This window comes from Aulonocara stuartgranti (genome assembly GCF_965226115.1).
Source record: "Aulonocara stuartgranti genome assembly, chromosome: 7".
NCBI lineage: Eukaryota > Metazoa > Chordata > Actinopteri > Cichliformes > Cichlidae > Aulonocara > Aulonocara stuartgranti.
Window position 1 is genome coordinate 13,047,503 of NC_138945.1, and position 24,548 is coordinate 13,072,050.

Consider the following 24,548-nt stretch of genomic DNA (forward strand, 5'->3'; position numbering starts at 1 on the left):
TTTTACGGTTTGTTTTGTCTGCTATGATTTTTTTTTTTACTTTTTTTTTTTTTTTACTTTTCTTCTCTTTTTTTTTCACCTCAGAAAGAAATGAAAAAAAGGAGTAGAGAAAAAATAAAAGAAAGGGGTAAAAGAAATAAACATTAACAAAGAAAAGTACAAAACGTATGTAAAAGAATGAAATGAAAAAGAAAACAAGGAAAAAACAAAAAAACAAAACAAGGAACAGCTAAAAAAAAAAAAGAGCCAATGTAAGGAGAAAGGAAACATGTCAATGAAATAAGACTTAGAGGAACACAAAAAAAAAGAATTAATGATACACTGACAGTCTGATTCTGGTGAAATGTTAACATTTATTCTGACAATAACAAGTTTCCACACATTAGCAGAAAAAAAAAAACGGATGCTCATCTAAACAATGCACTAAACAACTGCCCCCCCCCCCCCCCCACACACACACACACACACACCATATGGCTATTTCTATGAGGGCATTAATGAATGCACTCCCAGGCCCTTAATCCTGACCCATACTTAATTCTGTTCTGAACCCTAGAACAGCTCAATGAAGGTCTGTCACAAAATGATGACCAGAAAAAATTCCCTGACTTCACTCCCAGCTAAAACCCAGACTGTACCTCACAAAGACAATCATATATGGGTAAAGCATGCAAGATGACCAAAGCTTCAGAGAGATATTGGTTAACATAAGGGATGACTTACATGTTTAAAATAACAGAATTTCAGTAAAACCTACTACTGACCTCAGCAGGGACATTCTCCCATTTAATTTCCATATACTCAAACGCTTTGAGAAATACAATAAGAAAACATGGCTGCAGCATTAAACTTTTCACACAAGGACTAGGACAGAGGGAATCATTGCAATTTCATTTGCAGAACACAACACACAGATACAAGATTAATACACATAAATATATATTGCATAAAGTTATTTTTATGTCAAGTATTACTACAGTTGTGATTCTATGGGAAGGAGAAATGGCTTTTTAGGTATAATCATCATCTGCATCAGTAAGCCAAGAGGATTGTTTTGATACAAAGATTAATAATAATGTTAATATGAGGAATGCTTCCAAACAGGGTTTTGCAGACATGTTGCACACATGTATTCTGACACATGCTATCAGACAGACAGAATAGTAGTAACCAATGGGTCATGGTCCAGCCTGTGTGCTGTATTTAAGCATTTAATACTACACGTGGGGGAAAAAATGTAAAAACAAACAAATAGTGCAGGAGAAATAAAGAAAAAGACAAGAAAAAGAAAACAAGAGATGGAGAAATAAAGAATTAAAGTAATAAGAAATGATAGAGTGGCGTAAAGCTAAGTAGGAAAGAAAAATGAAAGAAAAAGGGATCGGAATGAAAAATTAAAAATGGAGAGAAACATGGAAAAATCTGGAAGAAGGGTAAAGAGCAAAGTAAAAAGTGAAAAGAAATAAGGAAGTAGTAAAAAGAAACTGAAAAAGTAGGAAAAATGAATTTCTTGGTTAAGTTTGTGGGCCTATTTTAGGTCTATTCACTACAACACCTTGTGCTTTTATTTCCAGTGTTCTCTAACCTGGAACTCCTTTCTGGTGTAGCAGCTGATTCAAATTTGGCTCCTCTCGAGTAATAAAGTAGGCCACAGATGTTAAGCACTGTGTTTCAGTGTACATGGAATTTCACATTTGGACTACCTGGTTTTGCCACCTTTTTGGATCCATTCCAAGAGTTTATAAAAATTTCAGTGAAATCAAAGATACATTATTTGCTCTTTTCCTCTTGGAAAAATATTGCTGCCACCAAATTGTTCGGACTCTTATTCATTGCATTTAATGTACTAGCACCATGGCCCCTCAAGTAACGACAACCTATAACCACTATAAAGTAAAATCTTGTTTTTTTTGCTCATTAACACTGTAAGTCAAGATAAGATAAGGTTCACTTTTCTTTTTTTTGTCTGAGTTGTGCCTCTATTTTCTAATCTAAAGACAGGCAGTAGCAAGAAAAGACGCACAGTCCTGCACAATAAACGCTGCATGAAAGTCTTTTAATATTGCTCATATTCGCGTATGTTAATGTAACTATTTTGTTCATACAAAATAAGTTTTGTATTTTGATTGTGAGTAACATATGCCATGCACATTCCAGCTGCAACACTTGCTCTCTTTATGTGTTATTTAACAGTAATTGTACTAACGTGAGCTGTTTTGCAGATTAAGTAAGTGCTACTTAAATGTATAACTTCGCAGAACTTTCTACTGTGTGCATCTGCTCTAGACAAATAGAGATACAATGACAACTATTGGTAAATTAGTGGAAACAAAAGGCTCAACCAGAACCAAAGTTTAGTGTAAAAATGCCTCCATACAACAGATATGACATATAAAGACTTGCATGAAAAGGTGTAACCATCAAATTAGCACAGTTAAAAGTTTGTCACACATAACTCTACACATATATCACAGAAACCGCCTGTGCTGATGTGATTCTACAGCAAATAATCTACAGTACAAGCTACAGCATGAGTATGTCTGATTCTCTAAACACCTTTACATTTCTAAAGACTACTGTTAGGTTAAATGTTGATTGACTGCTGCGTTCATTTTGGATGAATTTAAAAACATCTACATTTTTTTCAGAGTATTTTAATGTCTTACATTTGAGCTTTAATCTCTCGACTGTAGGCAGGTGAAGCTGCAGAAATACTGTACTCAATAAAGTGCATCGAAATGGGTAACAGCATAGGAACAAAATGATAACAGCTGCTTTTTACAAACACTGTAAAGATGGCTCCCTTTTAGGCCAAGTTCCTCTAATGTGACCCTTAAGTTAGTGTTTGCACAGTAACAAGTAACAGCATCAAGAAAATACTTAAAGGGCGTTTCAGATACCTGTTTAGTAAACGACACACATCATTTTTCAGTCTTGTGTAAGTAATTACATGAGAATGAGATGATTTAGCGTTAAAGTGCATCATTTTTGCCAAAATCTGAGGAGCAGAGTAGTGTTCGGGACCACCACCTCATTCAGTTTTATAAAAACACAGCATTGCTCGTTTGTTCTGGATGCACAGTGGAAGGCTGACAGACGATCTTCAGTATGGAATCTGGTTTTGGTAGTACTGCAGCATGTCGTATGTCTTGCTCCTGTTAAAATGAAGTTAACAAATATTTATTAGAAGGAACAATGTTAAAGCAAAAAGGTGTTTCTATATTTTTATTATTAACTATGGGTGTGTTAATAAAGTTATTTAATATCCCAAAATGACACTATACAATATTTGACCAATTTTGGCAATGGGCTTATACATTTGTCTTCTGTAACAACTGCAGCACAAATTAAGTAATGCAAGTATTTTGTCACCTGCTACTGAGGAAACAGCTTTGGATGACTTTGATGATGAATGCTGCCGCTTCTTTTTCACTCATTTGTGGATTAAAACGTCCTCTGACAAAAAACAAAAGAAAAAAACAATCAATGTGAACACATTTTGGGTGGAAATAACAGTTTCACAGTCCAGTGGCACTGGAAGTGTGCCTTACATGCTGCACTCATTGTTTTTTTTTTTTAACTCCAGGTGGCTGCGTTTTGTTTGTCTTCCTTTTTTGACACCTACAGAATAGCTGTCAAAACACATACAGGGAGTGCAGAATTATTAGGCAAATGAGTATTTTGTCCACATCATCCTCTTCATGCATGTTGTCTTACTCCAAGCTGTATAGGCTCGAAAGCCTACTACCAATTAAGCATATTAGGTAATGTGCATCTCTGTAATGAGAAGGGGTGTGGTCTAATGACATCAACACCCTATATCAGGTGTGCATAATTATTAGGCAACTTCCTTTCCTTTGGCAAAATGGGTCAAAAGAAGGACTTGACAGGCTCAGAAAAGTCAAAAATAGTGAGATATCTTGCAGAGGGATGCAGCAGTCTCAAAATTGCAAAGCTTCTGAAGCGTGATCATCGAACAATCAAGCGTTTCATTCAAAATAGTCAACAGGGTCGCAAGAAGCGTGTGGAAAAACCAAGGCGCAAAATAACTGCCCATGAACTGAGAAAAGTCAAGCGTGCAGCTGCCAAGATGCCACTTGCCACCATTTTGGCCATATTTCAGAGCTGCAACATCACTGGAGTGCCCAAAAGCACAAGGTGTGCAATACTCAGAGACATGGCCAAGGTAAGAAAGGCTGAAAGACGACCACCACTCAACAAGACACACAAGCTGAAACGTCAAGACTGGGCCAAGAAATATCTCGAGACTGGTTTTTCTAAGGTTTTATGGACTGATGAAATGAGAGTGAGTCTTGATGGGCCAGATGGATGGGCCCATGGCTGGATTGGTAAAGGGCAGAGAGCTCCAGTCCGACTCAGACGCCAGCAAGGTGGAGGTGGAGTACTGGTTTGGGCTGGTATCATCAAAGATGAGCTTGTGGGGCCTTTTCGGGTTGAGGATGGAGTCAAGCTCAACTCCCAGTCCTACTGCCAGTTTCTGGAAGACACCTTCTTCAAGCAGTGGTACAGGAAGAAGTCTGCATCCTTCAAGAAAAACTTGATTTTCATGCAGGACCAATGCTCCATCACACGCGTCCACGTACTCCACAGCGTGGCTGGCAAGAAAGGGTATAAAAGAAGAAAAACTAATGACATGGCCTCCTTGTTCACCTGATCTGAACCCCATTGAGAACCTGTGGTCCATCATCAAATGTGAGATTTACAAGGAGGGAAAACAGTACACCTCTCTGAACAGTGTCTGGGAGGCTGTGGTTGCTGCTGCACGCAATGTTGATGGTGAACAGATCAAAACACTGACAGAATCCATGGATGGCAGGCTTTTGAGTGTCCTTGCAAAGAAAGGTGGCTATATTGGTCGCTGATTTGTTTTTGTTTTGTTTTTGAATGTCAGAAATGTATATTTGTGAATGTGGAGATGTTATATTGGTGTCACTGGTAAAAATAAATAATTGAAATGGGTATATATTTGTTTTTTGTTAAGTTGCCTAATAATTATGCACAGTAATAGTCACCTGCACACACAGATATCCCCCTAAAATAGCTAAAACTAAAAACAAACTAAAACTACTTCCAAAAACATTCAGCTTTGATATTAATGAGTTTTTTGGGTTCATTGAGAACATGGTTGTTGTTCAATAATAAAATTATTCCTCAAAAATACAACTTGCCTAATAATTCTGCACTCCCTGTATTACCAAATATTTATTTCTATACTAGTTTTTATAGTGCTCTAGTCTCAGATAAATTGGCAGGATTTTACTGCATGGGAGATTTTTGACATAATATTGACTACATACAATATAACTCACCACAGAAGCAAAAACACTCAGATGTCACACTGTTGAACTTACTTGAGAAGTTTTATGGTTTGTCCTCTGAAACATGGGAGTCCAGTGTCCAGCATAAGGGTCACTAGAGAAACTACTGCATCCATGTATGGGCTGTTTGACCAGAGAAAACAAAACATAAACTTACAATACCAACAACTTCTTCGCCACTACTTTCTTCACAGATGAATCCCATGTAGCACAAAAATTAATTGACAGAAACCTTTAAACAACCATGAAAGCCTTTTTGTTTTCTAAAAAAGTACGCGAGACACTTGTTTGTTTGTTTTTTCAGCTTCATACCGTACAGCCAGATATCCTCTGACACACATCTCCATGAACCATTTAAAAGGTGTGGCCTCCATCTTGCCTCCCATGATCATCACCATCTCATCTGTCAGCTTGATGTCTGGCTCCCAGCCCAGGTTACCTCCAGGAGAGCTCTCAAACATGAAGCCAAAATCTGCAAACAAAATATGCCAAACCTTCACCATTACTCTGTAAAATTGATGAAACTACTCTCTGGTGTGTACAATCTTGTTTTAAAACATTGTGCCCAGATTTGAGCAATAATCAATACAAGTTAATAATGATCATAATTACTGAAACAATAATAACTACTGTCCATCAAGTGTGGACATTCAAGAAGCTTACAGTTAAAAAAAAAATCATAAAATAATAATAGTTAAAAAAGGAAACATCCAGATCAAACCCATACACCCCACCTATGTGAATGAGGTGGCCCTTGCTGTCCAGCATGATGTTGCCATTGTGTCTGTCTTTGATTTGCAGCAGGAACAGCAAAAGGCTGTAAGCGGCCATACTGCGGATGAAGTTGTAACGAGCCTGCAGAAAGAACATACACGTGATAATGAGGTATAATTATGCCCATTTCCCACCACATTCAAAAATCTCTCAGATGACAGTTCAGTCCATGTTCCCCAAAGCATTCACACAAGGATCATGGATATGCCTTTTTCTTTTCATGTCAGGAACTCATTATTAATTTTATACACATCTTATCCATTCTCACAAGGAACATCATAAAGAGTGACAGGTGTCAGATTTTACTAGTGTTTCAGTACAGTTTTAGATAAGCAGGTTAAGTTCGTCTATTAAGAGAAGTGACTGTTAAGAAAGCTTCACAACAAAATTGTTTTTCAGTTAGGTCTTTTGTATGGCTGGTTACACTCAACTATAGCTTGATAAATAGTTAGTTTAGTTTGTCTCATAAGATGGCTCCTGTGTCACGCTAAGAGATAAGAGAGTCATATATCTCTGCTGTGACCACACAAACAATGTATGTGATTTCTCTCGCTTAAACCACAACGTTGTGTGTTGAAAACCGCTTTGTGCTACTATTGGTCCACACATGCTGGTCACTGTTACTGAACTGATGTTTAGGAGTCTTAGCAGACTAAGCTAGCAATATACACCTTGCTTAAAATGGCAGACAGCAAACCACCAACCACAACGTGTCCCTGTGATTACTAAATTTCAGATTAAGACACTCATGACACATGTCTGTAGCCATATGGCTATTCCACTTTTACTTTGAAAAGACTTTTTGGCAGGCTATCCTACTAGGCTAGCCTGTCATACTAGAACCATCTATGAATCCTTCTGAACTATTAATAAATCCTCATTATGAAATATGCAAAACTGATTTGAACAGTCCCATAATTTAAGCTCCATACCTTCTGGAAGGCGAGGGTGGATTCATCACCATACTGATTCCGGAAGTAATCATACATCCCAAAGTCAGTCTGTCTACCGAGCTGGTCCCTGGATTTACAATCTGGGATGCACTCAATCACACCACACTGAGAAAGAGAAGATGCGATGATGTGTGACGTTTATCAGAATATCCTCCATTATTATCCCAAATCAGCTACAGAAGCTTACAGGAAAAGTAACTTTGTGGCAGATGCACAAAATGTCAAGTCGACAATTTTCTCTGATGTACATTAGTTTGTAAAACATACATCATGTTTAGGGTCACTTTCCAACATGGTCTGTCTTTAGAATAACAACAACAACAACAACAAAACTGGATATGCTCATTTACAGTATTAAAAAAATAATGTGGAAGCTTACTGGCATTTGTTTTACATTTAAAGATGATATTTTATACAAAATTAATGTTTTCATTGTTTTAGAGTACAATTACAAAGTATGTAATATGACGATACCATTGTTTTTTCTTTCTGTGTATCTGAACACTGTACTGGTTTACAGTGATGTCAAACCAGGACAGGTACGCACAGCTGGAACAGAGCCAAGCTGGCAGTTGCTTTGCATTGTAGCATTATATTTATTTTTACTGAGTAACTAGAAGAGTTGTTCTAGCATGTTCCAGTTTGTCAAGATGCTGCTGACCTGCACAAACACTGAAACAATAGGGGGATGTAGATGTGTCAGAATGAATTTTACATAGTATTTTAAGCTGTAAATAAAATAAAACATTTTGGGGACAATGCAATTTGAATTAGAGCTACATAGAGCTGTATTCCATTCCTATAGTGTTCTATTTGGATTGTTTTATTATTTTTATAAATAAAATGATGAAAAATCTTTAAAAAAAAAACAAACATTAAATTTTTTATACTTAGTACTGAAGTAAAAAGGAGATGAAAGCAGAAGAGATAATAGAGAAAAGAACCATACCCCTGGTGCAGTAGCCACCACTCTGTAAGGGAAGACGAACAGATCCAGGCCGACCAGCTGGAAGATATTCTTAAAAAGCCCTATGATCTGCAGTGCAAGCATATCCTGGAGAAATGAGAAAAACACAAAGGGAAATTAGTCTGAGTATGAAGTATGAAGTGTCAGACATTGATCAGTCAAAGAAAAATGTTGTACCTGTCTGCAGTCATCTCCCACTTTGAAGATGGCTGCCTGCCAGCAAACCTTCTTTGACCCATCTGGATTCTCCTCTCCATCTTCCAGAGAGTCTGATGGGCAGCGGAGACCCTCCCTCTCTAGTTCACTCACTCCGCAGCGCTTCACCTTGAACTTGGCCAGATAGGGAGCCTTGGCAGCACTGCAAACACAGAAAACACACACAAACACACACTCCCATAAGTTACAGTCATACTTATCATTGAAACTACTCTATGAAACACAAATAAAGACCCAACATTACCTCTGCATAGGTGTTCCAGACTTATAATCAATGTCCAGTACTATGGCTTCAGGATTACTAGGCAGGTAACAACCTAGAAAACAGCAAGACAAGATACAAACATAAGACTCAAACTCTGAAAGGACAGAAGGGCCTGAAGCACAATGACTAATTCACAGCTTCTGCCTTTGCAAGCAGACTAACATTTCAGCACTGCTGTGTCTTTGTCAGAGTAAACAGAGCAGTGTTGTAACCTTAAATCTGTTTGCAAAATTAAAGGGTGTAAATTAAACACTTTAATCTGTCCCTTCAAAGCTTGCTCTCCTAAGAAGCACACTATACAGGCAGGAAGAAATGCCTGACCTTATAAGAATACACCTTTATTTTACAACACAAAGGGCTTATGCAATGTTTTAATATCACAACACAGGCATGTGTTTGTCTGTATGGACAAAAGGTATTATATATTGGCCAAGTGGTTGGAAACAAAACAAACTGATTCTGTTAAGTGAAGATATTTTATCAATATCATTTGACACAATGAAAGAACATTATGTCAGTCTTTAAGGGACAGTCTGTAAATAAATAGCTGTAAATAAATAGCTGCAGGATCCTTATTCAGACCCATACAATATGACTAAGAGCAAGCAAATATATTTATTCATCTTCATATTGATATTTTTTCTTTTTTTGTGCTCGGTACAAGCTCGGTACAGAGTTTTACGTTATAATGTATTATAATGAATGTAAAGTACTGGTGGATGCTCATAATAAACATGACCAAAGTCATTTTTTCTACTCTCTATATGATGTCATTTTGAGCACCCCACCCTGTTTATACAATGTGATGTTAAAATATTTAGATTAAAACTGTTTTCACAGAAGATTTAACTGAAGTTTACAGTTTACAGAGTCACCCATATTTACTCTCAGACAGTTCCTTACCTGGCTGCACTTTGATATCGGACAGAGCTTTGAGGCAAGCTCTCTTTCTCTCCTCGCCCTTTGGAACTGGCCTGGGGAAAAACGCAAGCAGCAAACACAGCAGAATTTAAACTTCTCTGTGGTTGTGGCACATACATGACCCTGACGAATAGCAGAATACTAGCTAACAGACTTACTTGATAATAGCAGAAACGTTGGTGATTTTGTTGAAGAAGTCAAACTCTCTCTGGTAGAAATCTTTGGCAGGACCTGACAGTGAACCTATGATCTCCTCAACCATCTGCTCCAACAGCTCCCCAATGTCAGCTATGCAGAAACATTCATTTTAATTTTAAGTTTTTCTATTCTACTTGAGAACGCTCTTTATACAGCGTGTCTTATTCACACACACACACACACACACACACACACACACACACACACACACACACACACACACACACACACACACACACACACACACACACACACACTTTTTTCTATGTCTAAGCTCTCTCTCTATATATATATTTCACACAGATTCACATTTTGAGAAACACAGTAGGGGCAACTCATGTATCATGCCCAAGTATACTTTAATATGCAGACTAATATACATGGTTGATGTGGTTGATTTCGGAAGAGAGCACAAATAGCCTCCACTTTGCTTGGCTTGGTTTCATCTGAAGGGTGAATTACTCTTTAGTACGCTTAAATGTCTGATGTCAATAGGAGATCAACTATGGTTTCTCTTTAGTGCAGCAGGGAATGTGGTTGAAGACAATATCGCGAGAGCATTTCTCTGGTTTCCAGAAAGTCTATTGTACCAGCAAAAGTTGATCATACTGGTGGTGAATATTTTCACCACCAGTATCTGTCTATAATTTGAACTGATGAACTAGAGCTGGGGAGCGTGGGCTCTATTGCTGGTGCTTCACCACTTCATTTGTCTCATGGGTTGTGGCCTTACAGAACACATGACTGGACTTTTCAATAGTGGGCATGGTGTACAGTACTTATCAGAGGTGTGGACTCGAGTCACATGACTTGGACTCGAGTCAGACTCGAGTCATTAATTTTATGACTTTAGACTTGACTTGAAAAAATGTTCTAAGACTTGTGACTTGACTTGGACTTTTACACTGATGACCTGGGACTTGAATTGGACTTGAACCGGTTTACTTGAAAAGACTTGATATTTCACCCCAAATATATAATTTAACATACATATTATATAGAGATTGAAATGTGACGTCATTCAGGGGTAAAACCGCAAAGAATTCTGGGAACTCGTGGCAAGAGGTACTAGCGCACGCAGGCTTTCAATTGAAATCAGTGATAAAAAGAAACACAAAAATGGCAAGAAGCTGTTGTATTATTAACTGCAATAGCCGGTCGCATGACAGCCACGGGAAGCCGACGGGTAAAGAGATCGGTTGTTATCGGATTACGTCTTGAAGAGAAATTGTTCAAGCCATGTTTCCGAAGTAACAAACAGGCGACGGGTGGCCTGGATTGCAGCCATCCAAAGACCAAATATAACGTCCCAGAACCCTCCAGCTCACAGGTTAGTCTGCTCCAAGCATTTACACGAAGGTCAGTGTTTTTTAGTAGTTAATACGTCATTTTTCTTAACATAATTGGTGATATAGGTTACAAGCAAGTCTGGCGCTGAACAGAAATTGTTGCGCTATGCTCCTTTGTTTATTGTGCATAAATAGTGAATTGTCCTGACACAATATTGTGTTTCGCTTCTGTTATTATGGTACATTGACAAAAACATATACTTTTATTCACAGGGTAAAACAGGTTTTTGTATCACCAATTGCCCAGTGCGATTACAGCATACAATATTATTGTCACTGCTACATTTCTGTGATGCTACCAGAAATTATTTCCACTGCTAATTAATTACCATTGAACTCAAAGGTCCTATTAATAAACGGTTAACGAATGTGTATTTATGAAGACAATTTGTGAGACTGGTAAACTTATGATACGTACGATGGTCTTTCGTTCTACACGGTGCATTTCAAGGTCCTGTACCCATCCGGCGGTAAACTGTACCTGGGCTTGTTGCAGTGACCTGAAGTTACTAAACTTCATGAGTGTATGCACTCACTCCAAGAACCGTATGATTATAAATATGCATATAAATATGCTACGATGAGATAGCTGACTTCATCTAACTAGCAAATGTTGTCCAGGCTACGTTGGTGATGCAGTTTTTTTAATGTATATGATATTTTTGTCATGCGATTTTAAAGCCGGTCCTACAACCGCATCCAAGAATAACATGCAGCTTATCTCAGAACTCTCGGTGAAAATTATTCTAGGAGCTAGGTTTAATTGAGCTGCATTTTATAGAGGTGCAATTTCACAATTTGTGTATATTTTCTACGTTCACTATTTCGTCATGTGTTGAGAAAAACACAGATTTAAAAATTACATGGTCTAATATTTACATTTAGCATAACTGCAACATTATTTTTTCGTTTTTTTTTTTTAAAGACTCGAAAGGACTTGAAATTCAAAGTTTCAGACTTGTGACTTTACTCGGACTTTTACACCAGTGACTTGAGACTCGACTCTGACTTGCCTGACATTACTTGAGACTTGACTTGAGACTTGAGGATAAAGACTTGAGACTTACTTGAGACTTGCAAAACAATGACTTGGTCCCACCTCTGGTACTTATGTCGATAGACATAACTGGTAAGAACTGCAGAGCTGATCTTGAATAGTGCGGTAAAGAATTAACTTGGTAGCTTGGTCTAGTAGCTTTGGTGTAGAGCTCCTTAAATGTACTTTTAATAGGTGCGAACATTATTGTAGTTTGGTTCCCTATTTGGTAATGTCTTGGACATTATGGTTAGTGTGGCTTGTGATTCTAGTTCTTCAGATCTGGAGCAACCCTTTGATTTCTTCCCCCCCCCCGCTATTATGAGGTTTAAGAATTTTTCCTTATAAAACCTATTTGCAAGAACAGATTTGCAACCTGGGGGAGATACCACTTGCACTCTTCTATATGCCAGTTACACTATTAGAAATCTCCAGCTATATCTAGCATTTTTACTAGCGTTTTCTTTTGTCCTCTTTGAATTTGATCCAGGTTACTCATGTTGCTGGCTAGAGGAATTGGATTTGGTAAGGGTGTTGGTATCAGCTGGCTTGATGGATCAGCTGGCCATTTTATTAAATGGGATATGTTTTAATGTTGCGTTATTGTTAATAAATTATGATTTCTTTTAGATTAATTTCCAATGTCAAGGTGGAACACTGATTTTTTAAGAATGGGGGTGTAAAGCCCCTCTCACTCTCAAGAAATTCCTGGTCTGCTGTTACTGATGACTGGCATGGGAGGATCGTCAGCTAATGCAGCTCACCTCAGGCTATAAAAGTTGGCCCCGAAGAACTGTTAAGTCTGTCTCTTCCAATCCATCTTGCATCAATACATTGGTTATCTTTGTTTTTTTGGTTAGGTTATGTTGAATAGATTATCTTTTATTTAAGTAAACTTTTTGTGTGAACTCTTTCTTGGTTACCCACTTTGAGTCAATTCATGATAATAGAATATGTCACTTATTTCTTATTAAACTTATTCTGCCTTTACTTTTTTATGGTCACCTTTTATCTATTACTTATTTCTCAAAAAGCTTAAATTGGACTTAACTAGGTTAACTTTGTACGAGACAGTTGAAGGAGCTTGAAGAGCTGAATAGAAACAGTTTCATGTTTTACTCTGAAAAAGTATTTTTACTGAGTGTGTTCATGTAGGTTTTAATATAACGGGAAGTTAGGGTGAAACTAAATGTTTTTCATTCTTTTCTTTCTTTGTTACTCAGACTAACTAACACAATTTGATAAGTCTCTACTCACGGTCCTTTTGGTGGCCCTCTTCATCCATAAAGATGTTGGTCTTCATGTTCCAGATGAACTGGTGGGCAAGAAGCTGAGACTTCTGGGCTGCCCACAGGATATATTCTCTCACGTAACCCATCTAAGCGAGATAGAGAGTAGACAAAGCTTATATTGGTATTATTATTATAGTTAATTATATATCTCTCCTTTGCCTTTAGCAAAAACACAAATATCTCTCTTTTTTTTGGAAGGGAATATGATGAACTTCTTGTAGAAGGAAAAAAAATCTCCCAAGTTATCACAAAGTAGAGCATGGAATTTTTCGTCATGAAATCAGCAAAGGTGGAATTGTTAATATTACCTTGTCATAACGCAGAGCCTGAACAATCTGAGGAATGTAGAATAAGATGGCATCCTAGGAAGAACAATGAAGAACTATTAAGAAAGATTTGTTTTTATGAAGTTGTATCCTCCATCTTGGTGCTGTGACAGTGTTAAAGGAGGAACAAAGTAAGTTCTCCTCTGAAGTTGCTGTCATACATGAACTCAGGTCAAGACACTGCCTCATGATTCTCTCTCATGTGGCCCATCGGAAGCTTGTTTTATGCCGGGAACACTATACCCTATACTGCCAAAAGTATTCACTCAAATAATTGAATTCAGGTGTTCCATGGCCAAAACAAGCACCTATGCATTCAGACGTCTTCTACAAACATTTGGGAAAGAATAGGTTGTTCTCCGGAGCTCACTTAAGTCCAGCGTTGTACCGTGATAGGATGCCACCTGTGCATTAAGTCCAGTTGTGAAATTTCCTCTCTACTAAATATTCCACCGTCAACCGCTTGTGGAAGTGATTGGGAATGACAACAATTCAGCTACAAATTGGTCAGCCACGTAAAATCACAGATTAGGGTCAGCAGATGGTGAGGCCCATAGCGCGGAGAAGTCGGCTTTCTGCTGAGTCAATCACTACAGACGTCCAAACTTCCCATGACTTTCAGATTAGCTCAAGAACAGTGCACAGAGAGATTGGGAGAATGCGAGCCAATGCAAAGAATGCCACGACTAGAATCTAGAGCAGTGAGGATGTGTTTTCTGGAGTGACGAATCATGCTTCTCTTTCTGGCAATATGATTGACGAGTCTGCCAAGAGAACAGTATCGGTATTTGTCTGATTGCACTGTGCCAAGTGTAAAGTTTGGTGGAAGCGGGATCATGGTCTGGGGTTGCTTTTCAGGAGCTGGGCTCAGCCCCTTAGTTAATATGAAAGGAACTGTTAATGCTTCAGCATACCAAGACATTGTGGACAATTTCATGCTCCCAATTTTGTGGAAACAGTTTGGGGATGACCCCTTCCTGTTCCAACATGACCACTGCAAAAAGCAAGGTCCAGAAAGACTTTTATGAGCAAATTTGATGTGGCAGAACTTGACTGGCCTGCACAGAGTCCTGACCTCAACCTGAACACCTTTGAGATGAATTAGAGCGGAGACTGTGAGCCAGGCCTTCTTGTCCAACATCAGTGTTTGACCTAACAAACGTGCTTCTGGAAGAATGGTCAAATATTCCCATAAACACACTGAAATCTTGTGGAAAGCCTTACCAAAAGAGATGAATTTGTTATAGCTGCAGAGGGCCAAAATCATATTAAAACCTATGGATTAAGAATGGGACATCACTAAAACTCCTATGAATGTGAAAGCAGACGAGCAAATACTTTTGGCAATATAGTGTAACCGATAATTACTAAGCAATTCTTGGTGCAAATCCACATTGCTTTGTACAGGAGAGCTGGCAGTTTAAAGAAGACATTTTAATGTCTAATCCTTTTAAAAAGTTCAGCACATTAATGAAAGCAGCTTGAGTCAATGCCATGCTGAGCCCAAAAAACCCAAAAACAAATCTTGACCTACTGGAGGAAAAGAGCGTAGCACTTTAACCCCATACTGAGCAGTAAGGGGATGAGGAGGGTACATGCTGCTGAAGTAGGACAGACCAGTGGGCGGGTCAGCCGGAGCCCAACACAAGATGTGGCTCAACTCAGGGGAGTCAGCATCAATAGTGTGCCATGTCACCAGGAACTAAAGAAGGATAAATATATAACATTCAGTCACATTAAACATATAAGATTTCCAAAATCAAGCTTTACAAGAACACCTGATCTCACCTTGACAGCCTCAGGCACATCACTGACTGCACCGGGGTCCAGTCTCACAAGTCTGGTCACTTCAGCAACAATGGCGTCATTCTTAAATCTGGAAAATAAGACATTTAAAATGAAAATCTACACTCTAGTACAAGAAGGATAGTCACACCTTTACATTAAGCACTGGTTTCTTCTTAGTCAGAATTTCGACTATTACAAGCAGCAGACCACAAGGAGGGATGTTGTGTCTTGACCTTTTTTAGTGGCAACATTGTTTTCAAAGCTTATTGTTATGTTTCGGTGTTGTCAGTTTTTTGTTTTTTTGCGTGACTGTCATGTATTTCCTGCTTTACTTTGAAAGTCTGTGTTATCTTAGTGTGTTCAGTTTACGTTTCCTTGTCTCGTCAGGTCTAATTTGCCCCAGCTGTGTTTCCCTCCTGTGGTCCATTCCCTGATTGCTCCTTCTATGTATTTAAGCCTTGTGTTTCAGTATGTCATGGTCGCGATCTCCCCCTGTGTTGTAAATAAATAGTTTGTTGTAAATAGCTGTAAATGGGTTTTGTCAATACTTTCGTTTTGAGACACTTCCGTTTTGGGAATTTGGTGGAGAGCCTTAGTGGTTTTTTTTGTCGTGTGTTTTTTCCTTATTTTTATTTTCCTGCGTTGCACGCCGGTTGCCTAGGCCGGGGTGTAACATTATGTAGGGTGAGTCAAGTGATAGGCTGTTAGGTTTAATGTATGTGTTGTAGGTTGCCATTTAAAAAGCTACATAATGCCATTTAGAAAGCTAGAATGCTTCTGTTTGCTATCTAGGTAACCTACGCATATGACTACGTGCATGACATTGATAAGGGGAACAAGCAGCCTTGAGAAGAACAGATTCTACCAACGACAATCTGGGAGAGCTGCACTCCCATCATATAACCACACACAATGTATAATCATGCTTGCACAGCACAATCACCCTTTGTAACCAGTTATAGTAATTTCTCATAGGTAATACAGCTTTATGAATATCCATGTGTGTAACCAATAAAAACAACCTGCAGGGGGAAAGCAAGTTGAAGTGGGTTGGAGACAACTGCTTCCCTCTCGCGAGTGAAAACTTGAGCTCTATGTGACCTGGTTCCTGAGTGAGTTTATCCAGCAGTATCAGGGGTAAAACTCTGACAAAGGCCTTTAAGATGATTTGATCTATCTTATGCACAAAATGGACAGTTGGCCCTGATGACTCAGAACAGTGCTCTCATGGATTTAGTTAATGGGAAATTAAATGGCAAAAGCGGTTTAATACTCATTTAAACAAATGAGTTATTAGAGATTGTTCTTAGAGATTGGCCACCTTGTTGGTAATTGCATAGCCAGGTATGGAGCGATACTCCAGGCCAGGTTGACGTGGTCCTTCCACTGTTTCTCTGTCAGGCTGATGTATTTGGACCTCCAGTTGGCGATGCTTGTCTCCACTGACTGCTCTGTGGCAATGGCCAGCTCTTGTGTGGAGAGGGGGTTGTACCACGTTGTCAACCGTTCGATCTCACTAGCCTGGGTACACAAACCAGAGGTCAAGAGCATTAAGAAGGTTTTATCATGAACAGGCATCTTAAGTGCAGTCAAAACACTCATATTACTCACCAGTAATGCCAGCAACAGAGTCCTGCGTTTCATGTAGTATTTGTGAAGCTGCGTTCCTCTGTTACTTTTTTTGGATGTGCCTAGAAAAAGAAAAGGTACAAAAAGTCAGTCCATAAGTCCTTTATGGACTGACTTTTTGTACCTTAATGTCTCACAGACATTTCCCATCTGTGTTCGTCTCTTTGATTTGGAAAAGGTGATGGCTTGGATATTTCACCAGTTCAAAGTCTAGAGCAGTGCAGTCCAAATGACTGCAAGAGTTTTTGCTATATCAAAGATGCTTTTAATGTCCATATTTTCATTTTACATTTTATGATGCCACCCAGACCGAAAGGAAATGTCAGTCACACTCTTAAAACAAATGATATGACATTGTGATATGACACACTTTAGCAACATTTAAACTATATTTGATTATTGAAGGAAGTGCTATTATCAGTTTCGAAAGGCTCTTGAATAAAATATTCATTCTTTGTACTGTCCGAAACACTGAACCTAGGTTCTACCTGATTTTTTGGATGTGGTGGACATGCCACTCGACAGCGGGTACGTATTGATCCATCCCTGGCCAGTCTGTTGGGTGCGGGAGCTGGAATCCATGTTGCCCCTTAGATCAGCAGCGTTCATCACTGACAGGCTGTTCAAAGATGCATCCTGATTATCTGTTCAAATGCAAACAGAATCAGTGTGGCCATGAACGCAGTGGGTTACTCTCAGCACATCTACATCTGTGCTTTATTAAACTTATACAAGAGCGTTCCTTACACATAAAACAGTCACAAACAATATGAGCGATAATGAGGGAGTTGTTGAAGAGCGAGATGAACCATGTCACTTAGCCCTCTGCTGATGTCATGATCATGTATTTGAAATCGAGGGACTCCGGAATAAATGTAGGTAGCCGGTGCACTGATACTGGATCGGATGCAAGTAATCTGAGCCAGAATTTGCACTGAGGACCTGAAGAGGTATGCTCTGTATGAGTATGAGACAATGTCTAGAGAGTATTTTAAATTCAGGGAATTTAAAATAGAAAGTAGCTCGTCCACAGAAGGACTGGTAGCTCCCCTTACAATAAGGGTTCAGATCGCGCGAACAGGTGTGGGATTAGAGCTCTGGGTAGCTCCCCAACTGGGTCTAGACTGGGTCTAGAGAGTATTTTAAATTCAGGGAATTTAAAATAGAAAGTAGCTCGTCCACAGAAGGACTGGTAGCTCCCCTTACGATAAGGGTTCAGATCGCGCGAACAGGTGTGAAATGTGTGTGTTTAGTTAGTTTGTTTGTTTTAATCAATTTTAAATCGTGCTTTTTATTTGTTTTTGTTTCTAATGTCTCTGTCTCTGAATTGTGCTATACAAATAAATTTGCCTTGCCTTGCCTTGCCTTGCCTTTTGTCAAGGTCTTTGGGTATGAAGAGGAAGGAAATTTCTTGGTTGGAAGAAAAAATTTTTTTTCAATTTATGGTTTCTTTAAAAATGATCACTTGGGGGACTGGTGGGCTGATATGATGAGTAGTCATGCATGTTGACGCAGCTGACAAATTTGTGCTTTTCCTCACAGCTTCTAAATATTTAAGACAAAAACTGACTTAAATTTTATGGATCACAAAGTAGAGGAAATGAGTAAAGAAAGAGTAGAAAAACTGAGCATATGAGAGGAACCAAAATAAGAACGTTTAGGGAAAAGAGAAAAGAAAAGTAAATTAAATCAATATCAAAGATGCATATATCAGGAGGACTGTGAGGAAAAGCAATCTCAAATTTGACCCACGTAAAAGCATGCCCCTGCTGCAATGCAGTCGAAGCTCCACTGCTTTAGGCTTACTTAAGATAGATATTGGAGAAGTGCTGGACACGATAAGCGATCCAAATATCCCAGCAGAGAGCGTGCTCGGGGCTGGGGTAGTACCAAGCTCACCAGGTGGGACCAAATGAGATGCTGCCAGGTACTTCTTGTCAGACAGGATGCTGGCGTAAAAACGGATTATGATGCTGATGTCCTCACGGAGACGCTTGTCACCCTGGGTGGGGAACTTTGGAGCCACACTAGAAAGACAAAAACATTAAATGTCTCACTAGGGTTAGATTAGGGCTAATACTACCTAAATCCTGAATTAGGGTTAGGGCTAACCCTAAGGCTATCTTGGCTCTAAAGGTTGGAATGCTGGTTAACTTACTTCTTTGGTCCAGATTAAAAGAGCTCAACACGTTAAAGACAGCGAGAATGACAGAGACCTGACTTTCGTTCCAAAATGGTTCAATTTTTTCCCCTTTTCATGCAGCACTTTTTCAAGTTTTACATTTTTTGTGATTGATTAACTGCCTTGCCAGTTGTTGGATGAATTGATGAATTGTCACTAGTTTATAGTTTATTTATAAGTTTTTACTTTACAAAGTAATAATATATAGGATGGTTTAAAAAGTTTCAATGTAAATTTAATTACAAACAATAACAGAATACAAATAAACAAAAGCTAGGAGGTTGGGTGAAAGATTGAAGACAGACATGCTGAAGTTAGCATGCTAATCAGCTAGCACTGAAAAATGTTAACTTGTTGTAAGCCTAGATTTGATTGAAGAAGAGCAAGCATCTGAGTCTGACTACCTGAAGTAATCAAAGGCAGTAGAGTAGATCTTCTCCCGGAGCACATTTCTTACAGTTGCATTGGTGACGACGTCAGAGTGGAGCAAAGCCAGACCAAGAGTGAGCAGCCTAGAGCACAGAGAAAGATGGTTTTCATAGAGGAAAGAGATTTTGTATAAGCACACCATAAATACTATGTAAACACTGTGACTGGTATATACCTGAAGCGAGGTCCAATGGCAGCTACATGGCGGTTGAGGCTACTCTTAGCCCCACCAACATCTAGAGACAGAGAGCGCTGCATCAAACTGCCAAAGATTTCCACTTGATCTGCACTGGAGTATTTTGCGATCTCAAATCTCTGGACCAGAAACTAGTTGAACAGGGAGACACAGAACAAGGCGAGAATTTAAAAAGAATTGACTAACAAGATAACACATAAACAACTCAAGCAGATTGGCAGTTATCCAACCTCTATCCAGACATGGTGAGGGGTGACATTTGGAGGGCAGGGGATGGGCTGGCTTTCCTCTGAGGCAGCGAGAGGATCAGCCTCCACCTGAGCATCCGAGAACAAGCCCATCTTCAGCTCCACAGTCATCTGCCATGCTCCTGCCATCTCTCGCATGAACTAAGCGGGCATACAGGATACTGACACTATGTATGCAATTCAAGTATGCCGACAAGAGAGAGAGAGGTTTTTGTTTGTTTGAGTATATGTACCGGTACTTCCATTCCTATACGTGCGGCCAGCAGCCACTCCCAACAGGCAATTGCTGTTTCCATACCATGTTCTGTAAACATCTTGAGTGGAGACCAGCACAGGTGGTGCAGGAGCTGAGGATCACAATCTACAGGCAATTCAGGAGAGAAAATGCCACCCCACCCCCCAAAAAAAGAGAGAGACATGAATTTGATACCAACATCATCACTTATAATACCAAAATACCAAAGTAAATCATAAAGGAAAATAACCTTTGGTGCTAATGAGCAAGGCAGTCAGTTTGAACATGGCCTCAGTAAAAGCCTCAGGCTGTGCAGAGTCTAATGCTTCTCCCAACTGTTTAATCATCAGTCGGCCCAAATCAGACTGTCCCCGGACTGCCTGGGCAAAGTGGATCATGCCTGATACCTACAAATGAAAGAGAACATTTATGAGTATGAAAAATGTATCTAATAAACAGATGTTATGTTTCCAAAATCTGCCTGCATCGTATTCTGGTTTCACTCTGGCACCGTTATGAGCCCTTCAAGATTTCAGCATTCACCAAACAAAATTTCAGAAGGATCTGTGTTTTTTTCAACCAAAATAATGTGGCCATGATCACTAACGCAATAGCTAACGCAGTCCAACTTTTCCCCCTTTGATTACATTACAGAGATCTCTGGACCATTAGATCAGGTACTGGTCCATTAGAAGTGGATCACAGTGTGATCAACAATGGCCACCGACAACTCAACTAGATTTTGGAACCTCCAGGATCAAAAATTAAGCCAACACATAAATGCCAAAAAACAGCCTCCAGATCTGTCTAGTAGTATTGCTTGTGATGTTAATTATACTAACAACTTACCCAATGAATTAAACTCCAGTATTTTACTGGCATGTTACTTTGTTGTAGTTACTCTAGCAAGTATATGTTCCTGTGTTGTGCACTCTTAACTAAGGCTGTTAGCATTAGCTGATCCTTTCTCAGGCCACCCTTTTCATGACAATATCACCCCTTCACACTTTTGGGGGGTGGGGGGGGGGGGGGGTGGGGTGGGGGTGGGGGGGGGAATCTACCACAGGTGGAGGGTGGAGGATGGACTCAATCTGGGTGACTTCTATTGTCTTATGTAGTTTGGGACTGATTGTTGGAGTAGGTGTAGTTTTTCCTTTGCTGTGGAGTCAGGTGGGCCACCATGGGCTGCGTGGAGCTTGGTGCTGCTGCTGCCATGGACCCCCGTCTGATGGGCCTAAACCTGCCTGTCCTTGGTATATTTCGGGGAACAGGGGTGCCTATGGGGGTTAGCGGTTGGTACCCCAAAGTACCTCCTCTCTGGCTTCGGGGGGGGAGTACTTTGGCCACCCCGATCCTTTCCTCCCCATCCCTAATGGCTTCTCTCCTCCCACTTCATCACACCAACACACATGCGGGGCCTTGGGGTGCATCACTGAGGTTCAGGTTTCTCTTCCTCTCCCTCTGTTAACTTTCTCCCCAACTTCTCTTTCTTTTTTTTTCTCCATCCCCCAGTCTTTTAGTGAATATGGGTTGTAATATTTATTGTGACTTTACCTCTCCAGCGTATCTGTTCCTGAGATTGAGGGAGGCCATGAAGTTTGAGTAGTCCTTTTTCACACAGGCTGGTCTCTCAGTTAGTTGAGTGGACTAAAGGAGAAAGTGACAAAGAAGAGCCTAATAAACCACGCTGTTACTATAAGCATAAACTGTTACTAATAAAAAACAGTCATAACTCATTTGTGCTCAACGTGACATGACAGTTACCAGAACAAAAGTTTATCTGTCAAGTGTGAATAGAGTACTGAATAACTTGTTGCAGATTTGCTAACCCTATTGTGTAAACCAGAGCACTTTATATTTTAGGTCATATTTTATGCACTACTGACATTTTAATGTAATAAAACAGATTGTGTTGTCCTCGGGATTCCCATATACCTGTTTGCCATTCACCTAGGGGTCATTTCTGACCCGAGGACAACACAAGGGTTAACGATTCACATGCATAGTTGTTCAGTTGAAGACAAACAAAAGCAACAGAGTTATTACACACAGCAATGTTACCTTTACAATGACAGAAGGTTTATTTGATGAAGGTTTTTAAATCACATTTCTGCACTAGGATCAGTCCATAAAGAAAACTTAAATGGCAAAACTCTCCCAAAATCACTAATAATGTACTCTGATAATTAATATATTAAAATATCTAAGAAAACAAAGAAAAAATTCATGTGACTGACTGCACTGCCACTAATGCTAGGGCAACTTTGAGTGTAAACATCTGCACAGACAACATGCTATCACAAAGCTATCAAACAACCCAGGGTGATGTAAAAGTTGAGTACATGCCAGCCAAAAAAACACAACCAGAACCTGATTGTGTTATCTGCAACAGATAACAAAAGCTGATATAAGGAGTCAGGCTTGCAGTATTGCAGCCTTCATTTCTATCTGTACATGTTTCTGGAGAAAAATCATTGTAAATGCATTTTAATATTAAAAGATAACCAGAATAAATAAAAAAAATTGAGTTTTTAAATAATGACTTCATGACTTCATAAAAACTGTGTTCTGTATTTCTGTCCAAAACTAAAATTTGTTTTATCTGAAACATGTTAGTATGAAAATGATGCACAAATAAAATCAGGCTGGGGGAAAATATTTTTGGAGCACTGTATGTATGCCCTCCTTATGATAGGATTATGTACTGGTGTGTGGGACCGTTATCTCAGGTTTACATGGCTGACTGATAGTTATTTATTTCAGGTGATGTTATGGAGTAACTCAAAGGTAATGTAATAAGTAGTGTAGAGTAGTGTAGTAGTAGTGTTGTAAAAGCTCACCTTTCAGAACACTCACTTCACCAGATGCGCCTTGTTTCTTTTCCTCACCTTTGATTGGGTGTGGTGCTTTCCCTTAATTGCACTCGCCTGTCACTCGTTATATAAGGACTGCACTCACCTACAGCTCACTCTTTCTTCACATGAGGTGGCAGCTGAGGTGAGTTTCTGTTTGAGTCTCCTGAGTTTATGTATTATTTTGAGTTACTAAGTTACTTAAATCACACTTTATTTCCTTTCAGAGATAGCAGTCCGTGTGTCTTTCCTTCAATTCATTCAATAAAACGAAAAACCCTGCAAGTGATTACTGACTGTTCATTCTCATTCTGACCGGATGAGCCCATGATGGTAACAATCTCCAACCTCCTCTGAACCTTCCTCCAAAACAAGTAGAGAAATTACTACTAAAATAACAAAACATGTAACTTTTTTTTTTTGTAGCAACCCCAACACTTGAATTTGTAAAAATGATGAGTGTATCACCCACCCCAAGTGTGGTGCTCTGCCTGTTGTAACCAGCAAAGTGCAGGATGCTTTCTGTGGCCATGGCTAGGCCTGTGTGCTGGGAGAGGCCTGATACCCAGTTCTGATGTTTGTTTAGATACTCCTGAAAAGACCAGGTAAAGCACAGTGGTTTAAAGCATGTTTAAGGCAACATGTGGAGTTTTGCATGTTACAGACTAGAATGTTTCAAAATAAATGTTACCTGTAGGTGGGATTTGGTCACAGATGGAGCCCACTTCATAGCCTCTTTAAGAATTTCTCCACAGCGTGCTGCAAAATCCTTCACTATGCTCTAGAACCAAAGAGACAATAGGTCTTTTATATATGAGAAAAAAAAATCTACTACATAGACAATACATTACAAAAATCTATTATCTAATAGTGCTTGCTCATAGGGGGTCATATGATTGTTGGGTTTTTCTCTGTATCTATTATTGTAGGATCTACTGTACAATATAAAGCGCCTTGAGGCGACTGTTGTTGTGATTTGGCGCTATATAAATAAAATTGAATTGAATTAATACATATATAGGGGAAAGAACTGAAAAACACAAATCATAAGTAAAGCAACATTACCTCTCTGGCTTCATACGTGTCTGGGACAGTGATTCTGTATGGTGTATCTGGGATGTCATAATAAGGCTGGTCTTTATGAATGTCCTGCAATAGATCCAAATTATACAGCATAAGTCATGGTATACAAATGCAGTATAACAGTCTTAATGATCATCACATACTGCACTGAGTGAGAGGGAAAGAGTCTGCAGAATGTCCAACATAGTCTTCAGCACACGGCCACTCCACAACAAGTGGGGGAAACTAAGTAGAGAGAAAATACAGTCAATTAGGAACCTGCTTTTGTAC

General features: G+C 39.2%; 1 protein-coding gene across 2 annotated transcripts in view; it reads right to left on the reverse strand.

The window, feature by feature from the left end:
• Positions 1 to 760: 760 nt before the first annotated feature.
• pi4kaa (phosphatidylinositol 4-kinase, catalytic, alpha a) overlaps positions 761 to 24,548 on the reverse strand; it is a 43,249-nt gene continuing 19,461 nt past the window's right edge. The window contains exons 26-54 of one of the 2 annotated variants that reach the window (XM_082541432.1): positions 24,422 to 24,503; positions 24,261 to 24,344; positions 23,887 to 23,976; positions 23,668 to 23,787; positions 21,898 to 21,990; positions 20,594 to 20,750; positions 20,342 to 20,469; positions 20,091 to 20,249; positions 19,840 to 19,991; positions 19,640 to 19,747; positions 18,953 to 19,080; positions 17,542 to 17,697; positions 17,036 to 17,115; positions 16,746 to 16,945; positions 15,425 to 15,512; positions 15,171 to 15,338; positions 13,619 to 13,672; positions 13,276 to 13,396; positions 9,594 to 9,723; positions 9,418 to 9,488; positions 8,494 to 8,566; positions 8,211 to 8,391; positions 8,016 to 8,120; positions 7,046 to 7,171; positions 6,074 to 6,194; positions 5,652 to 5,811; positions 5,373 to 5,462; positions 3,373 to 3,456; positions 761 to 3,155 (exon numbers count right to left, since the gene is read on the reverse strand). In XM_082541432.1, the coding sequence (XP_082397558.1) occupies positions 3,104 to 3,155; positions 3,373 to 3,456; positions 5,373 to 5,462; positions 5,652 to 5,811; positions 6,074 to 6,194; positions 7,046 to 7,171; positions 8,016 to 8,120; positions 8,211 to 8,391; positions 8,494 to 8,566; positions 9,418 to 9,488; positions 9,594 to 9,723; positions 13,276 to 13,396; positions 13,619 to 13,672; positions 15,171 to 15,338; positions 15,425 to 15,512; positions 16,746 to 16,945; positions 17,036 to 17,115; positions 17,542 to 17,697; positions 18,953 to 19,080; positions 19,640 to 19,747; positions 19,840 to 19,991; positions 20,091 to 20,249; positions 20,342 to 20,469; positions 20,594 to 20,750; positions 21,898 to 21,990; positions 23,668 to 23,787; positions 23,887 to 23,976; positions 24,261 to 24,344; positions 24,422 to 24,503 (3,361 nt within the window). In that variant the 3' untranslated portion in view covers positions 761 to 3,103. Of the gene's footprint in view, positions 3,156 to 3,372; positions 3,457 to 5,372; positions 5,463 to 5,651; positions 5,812 to 6,073; positions 6,195 to 7,045; positions 7,172 to 8,015; positions 8,121 to 8,210; positions 8,392 to 8,493; positions 8,567 to 9,417; positions 9,489 to 9,593; positions 9,724 to 13,275; positions 13,397 to 13,618; positions 13,673 to 15,170; positions 15,339 to 15,424; positions 15,513 to 16,745; positions 16,946 to 17,035; positions 17,116 to 17,541; positions 17,698 to 18,859; positions 19,081 to 19,639; positions 19,748 to 19,839; positions 19,992 to 20,090; positions 20,250 to 20,341; positions 20,470 to 20,593; positions 20,751 to 21,897; positions 21,991 to 23,667; positions 23,788 to 23,886; positions 23,977 to 24,260; positions 24,345 to 24,421; positions 24,504 to 24,548 lie in introns of both variants that reach the window. The other variant, XM_082541431.1, reaches the window with a different exon arrangement.